The sequence below is a fragment of the Thunnus maccoyii genome, chromosome 3 (genome assembly GCF_910596095.1).
Source record: "Thunnus maccoyii chromosome 3, fThuMac1.1, whole genome shotgun sequence".
NCBI classification, from domain to species: Eukaryota; Metazoa; Chordata; class Actinopteri; order Scombriformes; family Scombridae; genus Thunnus; species Thunnus maccoyii.
In genome coordinates, this window is record NC_056535.1 from 31,452,519 (window position 1) to 31,469,242 (window position 16,724).

The 16,724-nt window shown below is 37.3% G+C and overlaps 1 protein-coding gene across 1 annotated transcript in view; it reads right to left on the reverse strand.

Annotated features, from left to right (window-relative positions):
• LOC121894704 (glutamate receptor-interacting protein 2-like) overlaps positions 1-16,724 on the reverse strand; it is a 293,630-nt gene that overhangs the window by 42,630 nt on the left and 234,276 nt on the right. The window contains exons 2-6 of the mRNA XM_042407491.1: positions 10,063-10,140; positions 5,283-5,418; positions 5,007-5,152; positions 3,945-4,031; positions 2,092-2,167 (exon numbers count right to left, since the gene is read on the reverse strand). Of these exons, the coding sequence (XP_042263425.1) occupies positions 2,092-2,167; positions 3,945-4,031; positions 5,007-5,152; positions 5,283-5,418; positions 10,063-10,140 (523 nt within the window). The remainder of the gene's footprint in view (positions 1-2,091; positions 2,168-3,944; positions 4,032-5,006; positions 5,153-5,282; positions 5,419-10,062; positions 10,141-16,724) is intronic.

The following is a 16,724-nucleotide window of genomic DNA, read 5'->3' on the forward strand; positions in this document are numbered from 1 at the left end:
CTTGTGTGAATAAGCCCTTTCCATGTGTAGTGATAATGAAACCTGAAAGGTTTTCCAGCCAGTTGTGTTGAGATTAGTTTAATTGCTCAAGACTCCATGTTCAATGTTGACACATGATTTGTTATTGATCTGCAACATTTAAGAGCGCCCTACCATTATGTATAGATAACAATCACATGTGTCTGTTCATAATTTGTTGTGTAAATAGTTTGCTGCAGTGAGACTTAATATAGAGTGAGCCAATGTCAATGTATCACAAATAGTGTATGTTTACTATGCAATGAACAGGCTTTTGACTGATAATATACTGACTATGCTTGTAAATATACCTGTGTTACTTAAGAAAGTGCAGTGAATAAAATAAAAAACTAAAAAAAACCCAAAACATTTGGTCCAATTTCGTCTATACTCACAACTGAGAATTGCCAAAACAACCACTGATATTTGACCAGATGTTTAACCATCCATTCAGCCCAAAGTTCAGTCCAGAATTTCTAAGTGGTCACCCAGTAATTAATTAGGACAAACAACTTGGGAAGGAACAAAGTATAATACCATAATGTATTTAAAACATGTTCTCATTACATTTGTCATTAACAAGGTAAATGTGACAATTTAGTGTGATATAGATTTTAGGTCATTACCCAGCCCTACTTCAGACTTTGGTGTCCACAACTTATGTCCCAGCATTAACGATAATTTTGTTAGACTGCCATCTTTTTTCCTTAGAATATGAGGTCTGAAATTCTATAGATGGCACTCTCTTCCCTGTCTGCTACATTCACTGCTCATACATACCTTTTAGAGGGCTTATTCAAAACAAATTGGGCATGTAAAAGGCAACATTTTCTTTGCAGTAGGGTATTTTTCCCAGGAGGATTTAATAACAGTGTAAATGTTTATGTATTGAATCTACAGAGGGCTGAATCACTGTTGCGTTCCATCAGTTAAACAGTTGCAAAGCTGACATTTATATGAAAATGTCATGGATTATTACTTAAACATGAAACATGAAGGCTGAGACAGACACATGATGACAACATTAAAGGGATATGAGGTGATTCATGCTGCTGCAGCTATGAGTAACACATAACTGTCAACATACCAGTGATGGTCACAGGAAACGACACCGTTATCCTTGGGGTTTATTTGCATGAGGGCACAGACAGATCTCTCAGACTCCTGAATGGAATTGGCTGCGCTCTGCTGCTGTTAGTTTAAACTCGATGGAGGCCAGTGCTCGCCTGGCTTTTATTTTTCCTAGACATCACTTGTTTTGGAAGGTAGAAGGGATGTGCAGAGATCCCAGTATTTGTATTTGTATCTGTATTTGTTGAGGCAGCAAAATTATTTGTATCTGTATTTGTATTCGAATAAAAGTGGAAAGAGGCTTAAAAATCCTGTTTTTGTTTTTATGACACTTTTGATTTTAGAAAATTAAAGTGTTACAATAAGTGTTCATGAATAAACTACATTACAAAGGAGGTCCTCACATCAGGTCTTGAACCAGAGTCTCCTAGATCATAGATGACTGCACTGATTACTGAGCTAAAACTTCACTCATCGCCACATACAGACAGACCTCTACCTATTTATACACCCATAACACAGTGACAGCACACCCTATAATGTGCAGGGAGGAACTTCAAAGGCAATTATTGCTTTGAACTTTTCATTTATTGCCTATTTTTTACAACCTAACTTTGTGGAAAGGGGAACAACAGGTTATGGAGAGTCCCTTGTAAGAACTTTGCTAGTGTCAGTAGCTCAGCTTTATCTCTGGTGAACACCCCCAACAAATATTTTTTTAAATTTGTATGAAACAAATATTCATATAAAACTTTGCTGAATAATGTATTTGTATTTGGGCATACCCCTAGAAGGTAGTGCCCTTTTCACCCCTAAAAAGACATACATTATCGCTCTCCCTGGTTCTGAGTGTAAATATGTTTGTATATCTGCTTGGATATGTTTCAGTATAACTGCATGAACATGTGTGTACATGTGATTTTCTGTGAATGTGTGTATATATGAACATGTATGCATATACTATATCTCACTGCAGGTGCATTAGCGTGCAGTCAGTGCTACCTGTCTGCAGGGCCTCCTGGCCTGACATAGGTGACCACTAGGGGGCGTGACTTGTGCCAGTCCTCGTGGGTACCACCTGGAAGAAGAGGAGAGCAAAGCTGATCAGTCATACAAGTCATGAGTGATCTCATATGACTAGAAACCTTCACTTCCCCCATTAATTTCATTCAGTATGAGAATTACAGAAACTTAAAACATGCTTCAGACATGTAATCCATTAGAGTGAGCAATTCATTTCCTTCACATTTTGGTCAAAATTACAAAGTTACTGTATCCACTGTAAGTTTAACTCAGAGGATAGAAAACAATAACAAAACATGGATGCTGTAAAAAGGATGATGTGAAATTGGTTGCTTACACAAAGAGGTTTGTTATTGAAGCTTCAGCTTGACAAAGTCAAGGAAGGACAAGTTTTTAAGACAGTGTCTACTCTAAGCTGCTTATTTAGCGACAATAAGAGACTGTCCTGACTATACAAATAAGACATTTGGTCATTTTTTGAAATGCTTAAAATGACCTATTCTTATGTTTACCTGACAAACTGTGGCGGTGGTGTGAATAATGACTGTTCTGTCTGGAAAATATTGGTTGTTTACTGAATATAGACTGTATATATTAACTTTTTAGTAGCGAGGCCAAAAAAGCAAGACATTGTAATACACTCACTGAGAACTTAATTAGGAACACCTGTGCAATTTGATGCAGTCCAATACAACAACTCTGCCATAAATTCTACTTTTACGAAGCTTATACACTTTTGGCTCTTGTTGACATTGTCAGAAAAGTGATAATTTTCTACTTTATATTTATGACTGAGGTTGTAGTGGGTTTTGGTAGACTGGAGTGCATAATATTAAAAAAGTGTTCCTGATCTTTTGTCCACCTCATTAACATACATGAGGGGGGCAAAATATTAGGAACACTTTTCAGTTTAACGCAATATTCACCTTTCTGACAATTTCAACAAAAGCTGAAAATGTATATGCTTCATAAAAGCATAATTTATGGCAGAACTGTTGAATTGGGTTGCATTAGATTGCACAGGTGTTCCTAATAAAGTGCTTGGTGAGTGTATCACCGCAAGCTTTAGGATTGGATGTGATTTTGACATCGGAGACTGTGGTTTGCATCCTTTCTAGGTTCATGTTTTTGTTTTACCGTAAAGGTGAGCCTCCCCTAACTTCAACCAAGTAGTTTCAGTTATTTAACCCTAACCAAACCTTAACCATAGAGGTGGCAGTTCAAATTTGCTCCTCTGGGTTGTTTTTGGAACAAAGTATTGTCTATCATCAAGTATGAGGAGTCAAAAACATGACACTGACAAAAACATAACACTGACAAAAACATAACACTGACAAAATAAATGCAACAAATTACTCGCTATAATGGATTACCTATTACAACAAATTTAAAGATTTTCACATTAAAAAAAGTGAAAAGAATTGAAAGTGATAGCTGCCTGGGTGGCAGGCAATCAATCTAAAATGTTATTGTATGTTTTAGAAAATGGACAGCAGAGATGTACAAATATAGATTTTGTAGTTAATGGACTAGAACGTCCAAATCACTGATACATTACTGCAGCCTTTCCTTTAACCATTAGTTGTTTAAGTGTGCCATTTTAGAGGAGTGACAGCAGAAAGAAAGACTGCACTTTTGTATCACTCCTTAATCTTTTTTCAACTTTTAAAGCTTCATTTTATTATTTTTTTTCAGTGCCAGCTCAAACAAATGATGCAATGTCTCTATTTTCTACAAGGCAGGAAGCTGTGATACTGCAACAGGCATGTCACAGATAACTATTCATGAAGTTCTCCAAACACACAGTAATGGGCTTTTTTACTCATGGTTACCTCTCATGACGAAACCAAAGCTGTTCCCCTCTTTGTGCAAACAGATGTCGATTGTCTTTGAGATAACCCCTGAGGTGCTGTCTGGTGCTTTGAGAAATGGGTGTGAGGGGGCAGAGATAGAGAGAGAGAGAGAGTGAGGGAGAAAGAGAGTGAGAGGGGGAGAGAAAGTAATTTATACTTTAGCTGTTACGTATTTTCTAGTGAAAGTAATTGAGTCATTTGCTTCTGTTGCTGCAATAATCAAGTGCAGCTTTGTTCACATACACTAAATTTCATATTATGTTAATGAAGCATAAACATTCAACACAGAGAAATGAAAAAGCATGAACCAGAAATTATATTATCCTATATAATTATGACACCACAAGAAATACACTTCTTTTCTTGTGGGGGCAGACTGAATTACACCCGGATCCCAATATGTATGCAGTACACTGTGTGGGTTTTGATTAAGGATGCTTGTACTTCTCAATGCCTTTGCTGCTTTCACTGTAGCTATTAAAGGCTTTACAATAAACTCAAATAAAGATATATGTGAAGCTACTGGTACTTCAGTCAGATCATGAGCTCATCTTCCGTCTGCTAGCAGCTGTTTGTTTTAGTTGGCATTCAGCCTGGAAATGGCATACCAATGCAAGGGGCCAGCGCTGGTATGGGCATGTTGTTTTAGTTTAGTTTGAGTAACAGATCCATGGGTTTAAAAGCTGTTACAACTCTGGAAAGCTATCACAGCGGCAATTGTCAGCAAGTGCAATAATGGAAACAGTAGAATTAAGGCATTTTCGTTACACAGTAATCTACCAGGAATGTGTGCATGCATGTATTTCAATGGCCAGTGTGTGTTGACAGTTGACATTTCATTGCATTGCAGCAAAAATTGATCCACCCCTCATTTTTTGGTTGCATCCCTCTGGCACCAGCAGATTGGCTGCACTGACATGAATGAGGATGTTGCGCTTTTTAATTTAGTGCTTATGTCGCTCTGATCATAACGTTAGTGCTGCTATTACTTTAGAAACCTATACAAGCACATGGTGTTACTAATATGAACTAATATTGTACCTGTTGGGGGCAGTTCGTACTCCACCTCCAGAAGAACTCTCTCTCCTACGTTCTTCAGTAAGCTGATGATCTCTTCATGGCGTAGTTTGGTCAGATTGATGCCGTTCACTGACTTGATGTAGTCACCAACATTTAGCTGGTCACTCCTGCACAGAAGAAGCACGAACAAATGTAAAAGCTTTCATAAATGACACATTATTATTTTTAAATAATGTGGCAGTTATATATTTATTTTTTCTACTCCTGAGTGCAACCGTGAGATGTTTTACTACAGACCTAGCCGCCAGTCCTCCTGGCCGTAGGTTCGATACCCGTGGTTTCCCGTCCTTGTCAGTTCCTCCTGAGATTGTGAGGCCCAGTGTGCTGCCCTCTTTCTTCACCAGCTCCACCATGGTCACCCCCCGCAGAGCTTCTAACCAAAAACACACATACACATAAAGACAAATGCACACACACAAAACAGGCAAAGAGAAGGACATACCCATACGCACACACACACACAAAGATGTAGACACAGACACAAACACTCAAACACACAAAATACACCAAAGAGATAAGTGGTTAGTGGCTGCCCTCTGTCCATTATGATTCCCGGATTAAAGCAAAGCCAAGATATAAGAAAAAAAGAAATCAAAACAGGTTCGCCGCTGTGTGTCCTTGAGTGAGACACTGATCTCCTGTCCGCTCAATCAAAGAGAGTCCGCTGAAATGACTAAAATGTAAATGTGAAGATCAGATTAGATAAGTATCAGTTAATGAGAATAAACAAAGGCTCATTGTTTCTTGCAGTCAATCCACTTGAAAAGTTTCTGGCAGGGATGAAAAGGGCTCGAAAGGTTAAAATCATCATCATCAGTAACAGAAATTACAACAACTAAACCAAAACTCTTTAGAGAACACTAAATGTATGAAAATAGATTCTCTGTGACACAAACATAACTTTTATTAAAAGGCAAAATAATGTATATACACATATTTAAACTGTGTGTTACTGACTACATTATTTTCACTCTTTTCTATTGATCACTTTCAAAAAATCCTTACAAAGTCCTTGAATTTTAAACAGTTAACTGAGATGGAAATCAAACCAGTTAAAGTCAAATTAAAGTTAGATATAATCAGAACATCTTTGTTGATTAAATATTCTGATTACTGGCGTGCAAAACTATAAATACATGAGATCAAAATGAAATGTGGCTCTTAAGTTCATAGTTGGGTACATCTGCAATTCATACACCTATATATGGTAGTGCACATTTTACTGTCACTTAATAATGACCAAATGGTATAAATTCATTATAAATGGGTTCTTACATAGTTGTTAATTTGGAAAAATTCTTAATAAATCAACAATCATTTAACTGACTAAATACTTCTAGAGTTTCTAGAGTGTAGTTTTGAGTGTCAAACTACATATTAGGATATTAGATTCTTTCTTAAAAACTGTGTGGGCACTTACCAACTAAACCAACTTTTTGTTTTCTCTCATAATTTCTACCGAATTGCACCAGTCTTCCTGTAAAACGTCCGAAAAATACTGTTAAATACCTGCAAATTACTCAGACAATTTCTAGGAAATTACTATAAAATTAAGGGACCTGTAAAATAAAGCGTTATCTATCTATCAGATGACCATGTTGCTTTAGGTCTTCACATTTTACATAGTGGCACATTTTCAGATTGTCACTTAGGACAGATTTTTGACATTGCAACACTATGTGTCCACTAAAAATGTACATTGTATCTAAAGAATGAGGAATCTAAAAAATATATAATATTGCTTTTAAACCCATTATTATTGAGAAAATAAAGACATTATTTGGATACACTTTGAGACAGTCTTAAGCTTGTTTAAAACTAAAACCCTCCACTAAACCCACTGAAGGGAATTCTCTGTGGATGTGATAACGAGGATCAAGGTAGGGTGGACCATTCTGACTATTTCAACAGGAGGACAAAAAACTATTGTACAGTTCTATATTCCCTTAACACTTAATTAAACTACTGTAAAAACAAAGGCATCACGAATTTAAGAAAAAAAAATACATGTAACCTCTTTTCTAACAAGTATAAACTGCAGCAGGTCAGCTATTCTTGGGGTGAGTCAAGGCTTGATGAGGTAAACAACTTAATGGGTTGACTTGGGAGCCATATTGCAGAGCTGCAGAACTGCAGAGCTGTGGAGCTCAGTTCCTCTGCTTCTTTGAAGTTAAGAGTTTATGACAAAAGTTAATGAACAAAGACTAGTTTCTCCATGACCATGTGCACAGCTATTTGACCTACAAAACATAATCAGGTTGGGTCCAAATCATCAACCGCCATTTGGACATGGCACTGACTAACAAACTGCTTGCAATGTTAAGCATTGGGATGGTCCGATACAAAGGATGCTTACAACAGATGAATTGTTTTCCTCTGTCTGTCTGCACTCAGTTACAGGACTATAATAACACAGTCTTACATATAGCAGCTTTAAGTTGTTATAAGTTAAGTAAGTTAATAGTATGTAAGTATGCAAAATTAAAAGAAAATGATAACTTATAGCTAACGGTTATACAGTTCAATTTGGCAAAGAAGGCTCTGCAAAGAATCAGCAACAAAGATTCAGTCAAGACAACTTACTGTATATACCATTAATGAACATAATGAACATTGCACATGAAGGGAAGGTTGGGGTGACTGAAGGAGTTGCACCAGCAATATTAGCCATGCTGCACACCTGCATGAATATAATCAGATGTTACTAGCCACACAGCTGTAAAATGAGCCAGTTATTGTGAAACATGTGAATCAAATTTAGGAAGTTCTGGGTTTATGAGTGAAAGGTCATGGATTTTAGTCTGAGGCAGCCAGATAATAAGTATAATATAACCTTTGAACAGTGCTGATAGAGACCTGTACTGCAGATGAATACCTGTCTCTATATCTTCCATTTTTACACACATACACACACGCACACAAACACGCACACACAGGTGAGATGAAGCTTTGGTGTGATAGATAGCTAGATTAGGTAAATCCCTCAGGCGACACTCAGGATCAGTGAGGTGCTTCACACCGCAGTTATCTCTGGTGGATATTACAACACACACATATTCATGCAGAAACACACACATACATTATTTGCAGAAAGTCACTCATTCATTCATTAGTCCTTGTTCTGTTCATATTTGCATAAAAGCACCAACGCCTTTGAAAATATAGTTTGAAGTTGAGAACATTTTCTGAGCTGAATCCATCACAAAATTAGATTTTCCTCCAGAGAAATACAGAAATGGCCATGTTGGGATTAATAAAAATATATCTAACACTTTATGTTGATGCTCAGGGAATACAGTTATGAGATTTTTGATATTATGCAGAAATAAAACTAAAAGTGTTTCTACTCAGGAAATGTATGTTGTATCATTAGATGCAACATAACAAAAAGTACAAATTCAATCTGTCTCACACACATTCAGATGCATAGCAGCAACAAGGTAGTAACAGTAGTAAGAAGGACAGATGGAATCAGCAACAACATGACCGTGGAAGGTGATTGAGACAAACACTCGATTGTAAACCTGTAAAGCAAGGTGACACTGGAAACCCAGCATGGAGCCGAGTTACGTGACTGTGCATGGATGAATAAAGACGGATAAAGAAAAGATGGAGACAGAAAAGAAGAGGAAAAGCGAGCGAGAGAAGGAGAGAGATGATGGGAAGCTACATGGAGGGATTTGGTTTAGTTGATAAGAAAAAAAAAAAAACACATTATCTGGACAAAAATGGGAGATTTGATGTGTGAAAGAAATCCATATGTGGGAGAAGGTAACAAAGACCTTGCAAGGGTGAAACAAAGGATGAGAGACGAATAGCAGAATAGATAGAATAGAATTTAAATGGAAATAAATCATATAACAGAGAATTAGAGGACAGTTATCACAAGTGATAAAGAAATGTCAGAACACATCTTTTAAAAGTCCAACTTAAAGAGTAAATAACCCAGTATTTTTGTTATAAATCAGATTCATAAGTTCTGTTTCTTCTTAGCTATGTTGTTGTCTTCTTGATGTAGGATTTTGAAAAAAAAGAAAAATACTTTTCCCCAGATTTTCTGCTTAAATTGTTTTAGAAACTTCTTGCTCTCTTAATGAGGGATGAGGTCATTCAAATATGTAAACCAACGTTAAATAAGTTGGGATGATAAAGGTAGTTGTATTGGATGAAAGTGAATGGATGAGACTGTTGAAAAATCTTTTTTTAATGAGAAGGTATGTTCACAGTTTCTTTATAAAAATACAAGAAATATTATTGTAAATTTGTTGGTTGTTATAACAGATACATATTATGCCATGGAATATAACAGAGAAAAGGTTTTGTGGAACAGTTTGCTCTCAGGGACGTTTTCAGCACAAACACATCTGTTCACAAAAAAAAACAAAAAAAAACAACCCTGCAACCGTTGTTGTTATCAGACTATCTCTGCAGTCATCGTGAGGTTGCCCTGCCATTCATACACAGAGTACACCAGGATCTGATAGTGAACCAGAGAGAAGATTACCCAGACTCCACTGTGAAAAGCTGGTTTTACAAACGTCTCAGATTAATTAAGTGAATTCACATCTACAAATTCTGCTTTTGGCATGTCTGAGACAAATTATGACCACAAATCATTCTGACACTTCAAAGTGGTGACAGTGAATAGATAGATAGATAGATAGATAGATAGATAGATAGACAGACAGACAGACAGACAGACAGACAGATAGGCAGGCAGGCAGATAGATAGATAGATAGATAGATAGACAGACAGACAGACAGACAGACAGACAGACAGATAGATAGATAGATAGATAGATAGATAGATAGAGAGAGAGAGAGACATAGACAGATTGATAGATAGATAGAGAGAGAGAGACATAGACAGATAGATAGATATATAGATAGATAGATGGATAGACAGACAGACAAACAGACAGACAGATAGATAGATAGATAGATAGATAGATAGATAGATAGATAGATAGATAGATAGATAGATAGATAGATAGATAGATATAGAAGTGGTACATACCTGGTATACTGTGTCTTCTTGAGGCCATGGTGTGTTCTGGTCCAGAGATATCCTTAGTTTTTCCATACGGCCCGTCATCTAGAGAGAGGAGACACACAACAAAGCTTAGAACTGGTATGTTTATACATTGTTTTTGTCTTAAATATTAAAATGGTAGTATATACTGTACCCTGTGTATTAATGTCAAAATCAAATGTTTGAAGAACAATTAAAGCCACAGGTTTTAAAATATTAGATGCATTCTCACTGTGGTGGCCAAAATATGCGGCTAGTTGACAGCTTATCAAGTTAGGAGACAGCCCGAACTTTGAAGGGGAGGGGGGTGGTGCAGTACAATGCACTTCCTGCCTCAAGATCAGAAGTTTCACAATGTACTTGTACTAAGTGAATAGTCAACAACATCAACAGCAACCTTCTCCACAGTGGCGCACGTACCAAAGCACAGAAACTGTTCATGCTAAAACTGCTGCTACATACATGTGTATTCGCCAACAGTCACTCATCTTTCAACACATCTAGTCTCCCTCCCTACCCGTGAATCATATCATTCTCCTCTACACACTCCCATCTTGTAGAAAAAACAAAACAAAACAAAAAGAACTCCTTTTCCAATGTAACTCCTTTTGTAGTTTCTGATTTTATGGGTTGAATCATAAGGGTATACTGTCTTTTTTGTGGATTTTGCTCCTTAGGCTACTAGGTGAAAACAGAGTCCTGCCTTTTCATGGCAGGTCATTATAAATGATTGTATCTTACAAATCTTCAATACATGAAAAACCAAAAAAAAAAAAAGTACAGTTCTTCTCTTATGACCGATCAGGTATTTCTGTATTTCCTTCATTGCCAATTATTTGGCATTTTTCTTCCATCCTAGCCACATTGCTGTCAGTCCATTGTTCAGTTGGTCCAGCACTTTGGTCAAGAGTGAGCTATCTTGAAAACTGTTACATAGGTGGGGTTGCCATGATGCAATCATCCAGAAATCTGCAGAGGATTCATCCAAATGATTTTGATAATCCCCTAAAAAAAATATCAAGAGCCTCCTACAGGTCAGTTTCCACTTGTCTAGCATGTTAGCAAAGATTTTACCACAAGCACAGGTCACACCGACAGTGTAGAAATGAGCCTGAAATTACACATCTATTATTTATTAAATATCCAATATATCCTAATGTTTCCTGTCCCACTGAATAGATGCAGCAACAATGGGTCTTCTGGCCTTTAAGAGCTGCAAAATGTCCTATAAATGCTGTTTTAGGAGTGTTTCCTCCCTGACAAGTGTAAGAATTGTACAATATGCAATGTAAATACTTGAAAAACCTCCCTCACACATAATCCACTTAGCAGTATCACATGTGCAATTGCATCCACTTTGTATAAATACCGTTGTAAGACGATTACACGTAAGGGAGATTTTCCAGGCACCTACACAGTCAGTCACTGTAACTACATTTCAGTAGGTTGATGAATTGGCAAATGAGGCCATTTGGTGAAGTTAGTCTCCTCCCTGGTTGGACAGTGAAACCATCATTGTTATATGTCACAGGGGGTAACAGATAGTCTGTTTTATAGCGTCTGGCAGGGATTTGTAGCAGATGTACATGTGAGGATTTTAATATTTGAGAAGTTATAAATTCAGTTATGTTCAAATCTCCACAGGTGTCTGAAACTGCAATTTTAAACTCATGATTTAAATGCAGAGGCTGGAGTCATGCCAGAGGTAATCATTTAAAAACTCTGATGCTGAATTACCAACCAAGCTAATTCAATCAGACATTTTGGTGAAGGGGGGATAGAAGAGTCCTGCAAAAAAAAACAGGGTGGGATGCAGAGGACAAAGGAATGAACATTGTAGGTTGAAAATATTGTATGCTATTATATAATTTATATTAATTTATATTATTTATTGTATATTTTACCTATAAACTGGATGAAGGTTGCCTGTAGGAGATGCGACATGCATCAACATTGATTTGTCCAAACTGCTGCTGTTGTTACTTCCTTGCTGGTAATTGGAAATGTATCGGACAATGACAGAAGAGCTTTTTGGACACCATGTCATGGATGTGGTTCACCTGAAACTGGGCTGAGAAAACCTGCAGGGCTGCAGTTTCATTTCTGCAGCTGTGGACCGGTGCCACCTTTAAGCAAAGTAACAACGGCATCAGTTCTTTGCCTGTCGGTGGTGCTGATGTGCACTAACTACAGGCAAGGAAAATCACAGCTTCTGGTGTTTTGAAACTTGCAGACAATGTGCAACTCATTCATCATTCTTTTTCTTTTCTTTCTCTTTTTTTTTTGTTTTTTAGCTGCAGGGTTGACTCTGCTCTGAGTGCATCCTTCTGCCTACTTTGGAGACGGAAGGAGGAAGGGCAGATGCAGAAATCGAAAGCAACCTTTAAACGATAAATATTTTTTTCTTTAAAAACATCTTAGAGGTTGTAATTTTTGGTTTTCAGGGAGTCATGAGCATTTATTCTTTGAGATTAATGTACATATTTTAAGGCCTCATATATGATAGATGAAGGATATTAAGTATTTTACTAACCCACACTCTTTAACTCAGTTTGACAGCAGCTGTGACAGTGAAGCTGAGGCTGTCATTGTTGTTGTGGCTCTGAGGGGAGATGATCTGTCCTACTTTACAACCTCTGTTCCATCAGAGGGGTGGGATAAGTTTAACAATTCATAAGCCAAATCCCAACTACTTCCATACCCTACTCCAGAAGTGTCATTAAGTTGCATTATAATCAGGGACAATTACACCACAGCTTAAACATAAATGTCTACGCCAAACTTGCAGAATAAATATGTATTTTTAACGCTTTTCAGCACCTGAGGCAGCATTTTAAACCAGCTTACTATCATCAACACAGCAGAGCAGTTGGGGAAGGATTTCAATATGCTGAGTGTCCTGCGAAATCCTTTATCTCCTAAGTTGTGCTTTTAATTCTCCTTTAAATTACTTTCACACTCCGTAAGACTGCCTTTCAAGTCTCAGTTTCACTGTCGCAAAGAAACTGCAATGGTTAGTTTGTTTCTTTTAGCTATTGACTTAAGCTCCTGTATGTAGGACATATTTCACGATACTGTCAGCGAGCATAACAAATGGTTTTAATTTTTATATACTTAAAAAATGTAATCCGTAACAGTGGCTCAGTGGTTAAAACTGTTGCCTCACAGCTTCCTTTTTTTTGCATCCAGCATGTGTATGGTTTACCATCTCCCACAGTCCAAAGGTTAGCTGAATATGAGAGCAAATGTGTTTTGTTAGTCTATATGTTTTTGCTTCTGATAGACTGGCATTTTGATTGATAAATCCTTAATTGGTGAAACTCGTCTGTCAGTCCGCCACTTTGGCCCAGACTGAAATATCTCAGCAACTACTAGGATGGATGGCCATGTACAGAAATACTCCAGAGAATGAATCACACTGATTTTGGTGATCCCTCAACTTTTTTGGCTTTTAGTGAACTTTTGGTGAACTGCTTTGACAACTATTGGAGTGATTGCTGTGAAGTTTTGTACAGATATCCAAACGCCCAGAGGATTAATCTTAATGACTTTGGTAATCCCCTGACTGTTCCTGTATTTTTTTTTTTTTTTTTACATCTCAACAACTATTTGATGAATATTTATATCTTTCCCTTTCCTGAAGTTCAGTTCAATATAAAACAGTTTAAGAAGGCATGTTATTTCGGAAATGTATGGAATAGTCGTAAGAACGACGTTTATATATTTAATTTTATAATGTTGTCATTCGCAACAGTTGCCTATTTACACATCTAGCACACACAGAGGAACATTAACATTCATTTGGAGTCAAGTCAATTAAAATCAAGTCCAATATTCAATTTCCTTGTAGCTCTGTTTTGGTCTCCACCACCTCCTATGTTTACCAGCTAGTTTGTCTGTCCGCCAATTGGTGCTGGGCAGGGAGGATAACATTTAATTTGATGCTAAAAGGCTCCCTAGAGCTGAGGGACACTGCAAAGCCTGGTGATGTCTATCATTGGATAGAAACGTGTAAGTGTTCACTGCAAACATTTTTCACTTGCTTATTATGATAATACCTGCACATGGCAATTACAGCAGTTCAATATAAAATAAAAAACAATAAGAATTTCAAGTCTAACAGACGTTTGACATACAGGAAACTAATCCAGGACACTTATACTTCTATTTTTTTTCTGTAATCTATATCTACCTTTTGACGTTCTTTCTCACATGAGGACAATGTAATCATAGAACTGTATGACATATTTCTTTACCGTACAACTGCATCTTAATGTACGAAGTAATTTCCTGTCTTCCAACAACCTCAATAGATGAAGTGTTTTCCCTCTCATAATATCCATACATGACACATTTCCCTGCCCTCCGACAACTTTGAAAAATACAGAGCTTTCCCACCGGTAACATTTAGAAATCAGTTCTTTTCCCAGCAGTGACAGTGGAAAGGAGGCCATTGTTGTTTTGTCTCAGAGTTTAGTGATCTTCACAGAGGTGTAATAAGTTTAATAATTCATAAATTGTGGATTAAATTTTGCTTTAAACTGCTGTCATAAGTTATCAGGCTGGCTGCTTTCCTGCTGTGGGGCTGTCACAGACATAATGGACCCCAGAGGCTGCTCATCAACACACATAAACAGAAACACTTGCACACAAACTAACACGTTTGAGCCTCAGGCAGCAGAGAGTGATGCATACTCAGAAGGATTTAGGCACCAAATGTACACCTGCATGTGCACGCAGACACACACAACAGACTGAATATACAAATACAAGTCCTACAAGCAAAGATATTTAAACAGTAACTTGCACACACAGTGAGACATAAAGAATGCTTTAGGGAACTTGGCCATCTTTGTCTCTCTCACTGGATGTAAGACAAACTGTTTTAGTCACAACCTTTTCCCTGCAGCAGTATGAATCCTCAGCTCTTGTCCTCCAAGTCCACAAATCTCTTGTGCAAGTGTCTTTTTTTTTCCCTGACTGAGGTATCATGTTTGTCACAACAGGCATTTGGAAGTATAACACATAATCTGTTTGCACTAATAATCTTTTTTGAAAGGATATACACATCAACTGCACTCTGACACGTTTTCTTTTTAGGCCTCTTTTTTTGCTGCCTTTTCTCTTGATTCCCTTACTCTGCCTGATAAATTAACATCTCTCGGTGAATAATTTGAATGTGATTAGGCTAATGACTACTGGCGCTGTCAGCTCACTGAACAGGTTGAGTTATAGACGAGGCATCGGGCCAGATTTTCCTCCTGCAGTAGAAGCACTGGCATAATGCTTACAGTGCAGGCATCTTCTTCAAGCGCAGACGATAATGACTCAAGTACGCGCAGGGCGGATTTGACAGACTACAGGATGGATGTCATCGTAAAGATCTAACTTATTTTTGTACAGAGACAAAGTTCAGATTCATCACTCAGTAACAGCAATAACACTATTGCTGAGTGGGTGAATGCATGTTTTGTAATGAAAAAAAAATGTTAACAGGAGTTGAAGATATAGCTGAAGGTTTCTCAGACTACAAAAGCATATTTTAACAATTCTAGAAATAGTATTAGCATCTGCTAATGCTTGTTTTTGAGCACTTTTAATGTTATATTTCAAAAATGCAATGTTGGTCTTTGTTGCTTTCGTCTTATTATTATGGAATTGCTATAACTGATACATTATAGCACAGAGAATTGATCTTTTCACACACACACACACACACACACACACACACACACACACACACACACACACATACACATACATACATAATATATAACGTAAATTACAAAGTACAGGTGTAATATCTACTTGTTTTACGTGGTTGCAGGTGAAGAATTCCACCTGTCAGTTTTAATGGATCGTGCTTTATACAGAAACACCTGCTAGGCCTGGGTGTGTGTGCATGGTTGCATGAAGGGAATACTAACAGACAATGCACTGTGGTATCTTGCAGGATTCCCTCAAGCTTTCAGCAAAACTTAACACAAACACACACATACACACAAACATTACGTATACAGTATAATCACACAGACAATCTCTTTGTTCTCGGCCGAGGCTGTTGGGGATGTATTACTGACACTTGAGATTGAAAAGGATCTGATTGCTTCATAGAATTTCTCTCTACCGCCTCATAATCCTGCAGCAGTTTCAAGCTCTCTTCACCAAACTGCACAACAAAATGTAGATTTCAGTTATCCAGGTACAATGTAAGGTTGAAATTAAATTATGCGCTGGTTTGTACTAATGCAGAGTTCCTCCCATTATCCAACAGACTTCAACTATTAACCTATGTCTGCAAAAGTTGAACTTTTCAAGAAAATTTTGCAAAGTTTTAATCCAGATGTCTGGGTGTCTTTCAATCTGCAAACCATCAAATATTCTGAATCACATAGCAGTCATGTGAAGGTCATCACCCACTAAACATTGGTGGAACGGTGATGTGTCCTTGGCCAAAAGTGGTTTCAGTATAACTGAACTCATGAAAGTCAAGTCAAATAGCTTTTTAGCAGACATGTGCACATATTTGGAATACAGATATGCATGTGTAAGCATCATTTTCCCCTTAAAACAAATATTAGGCCTGGTCCAGTTTAGCTGAAAAACTGCAGTAAGCAATCCAGTCCATGTTCCATAAATGGACTGGA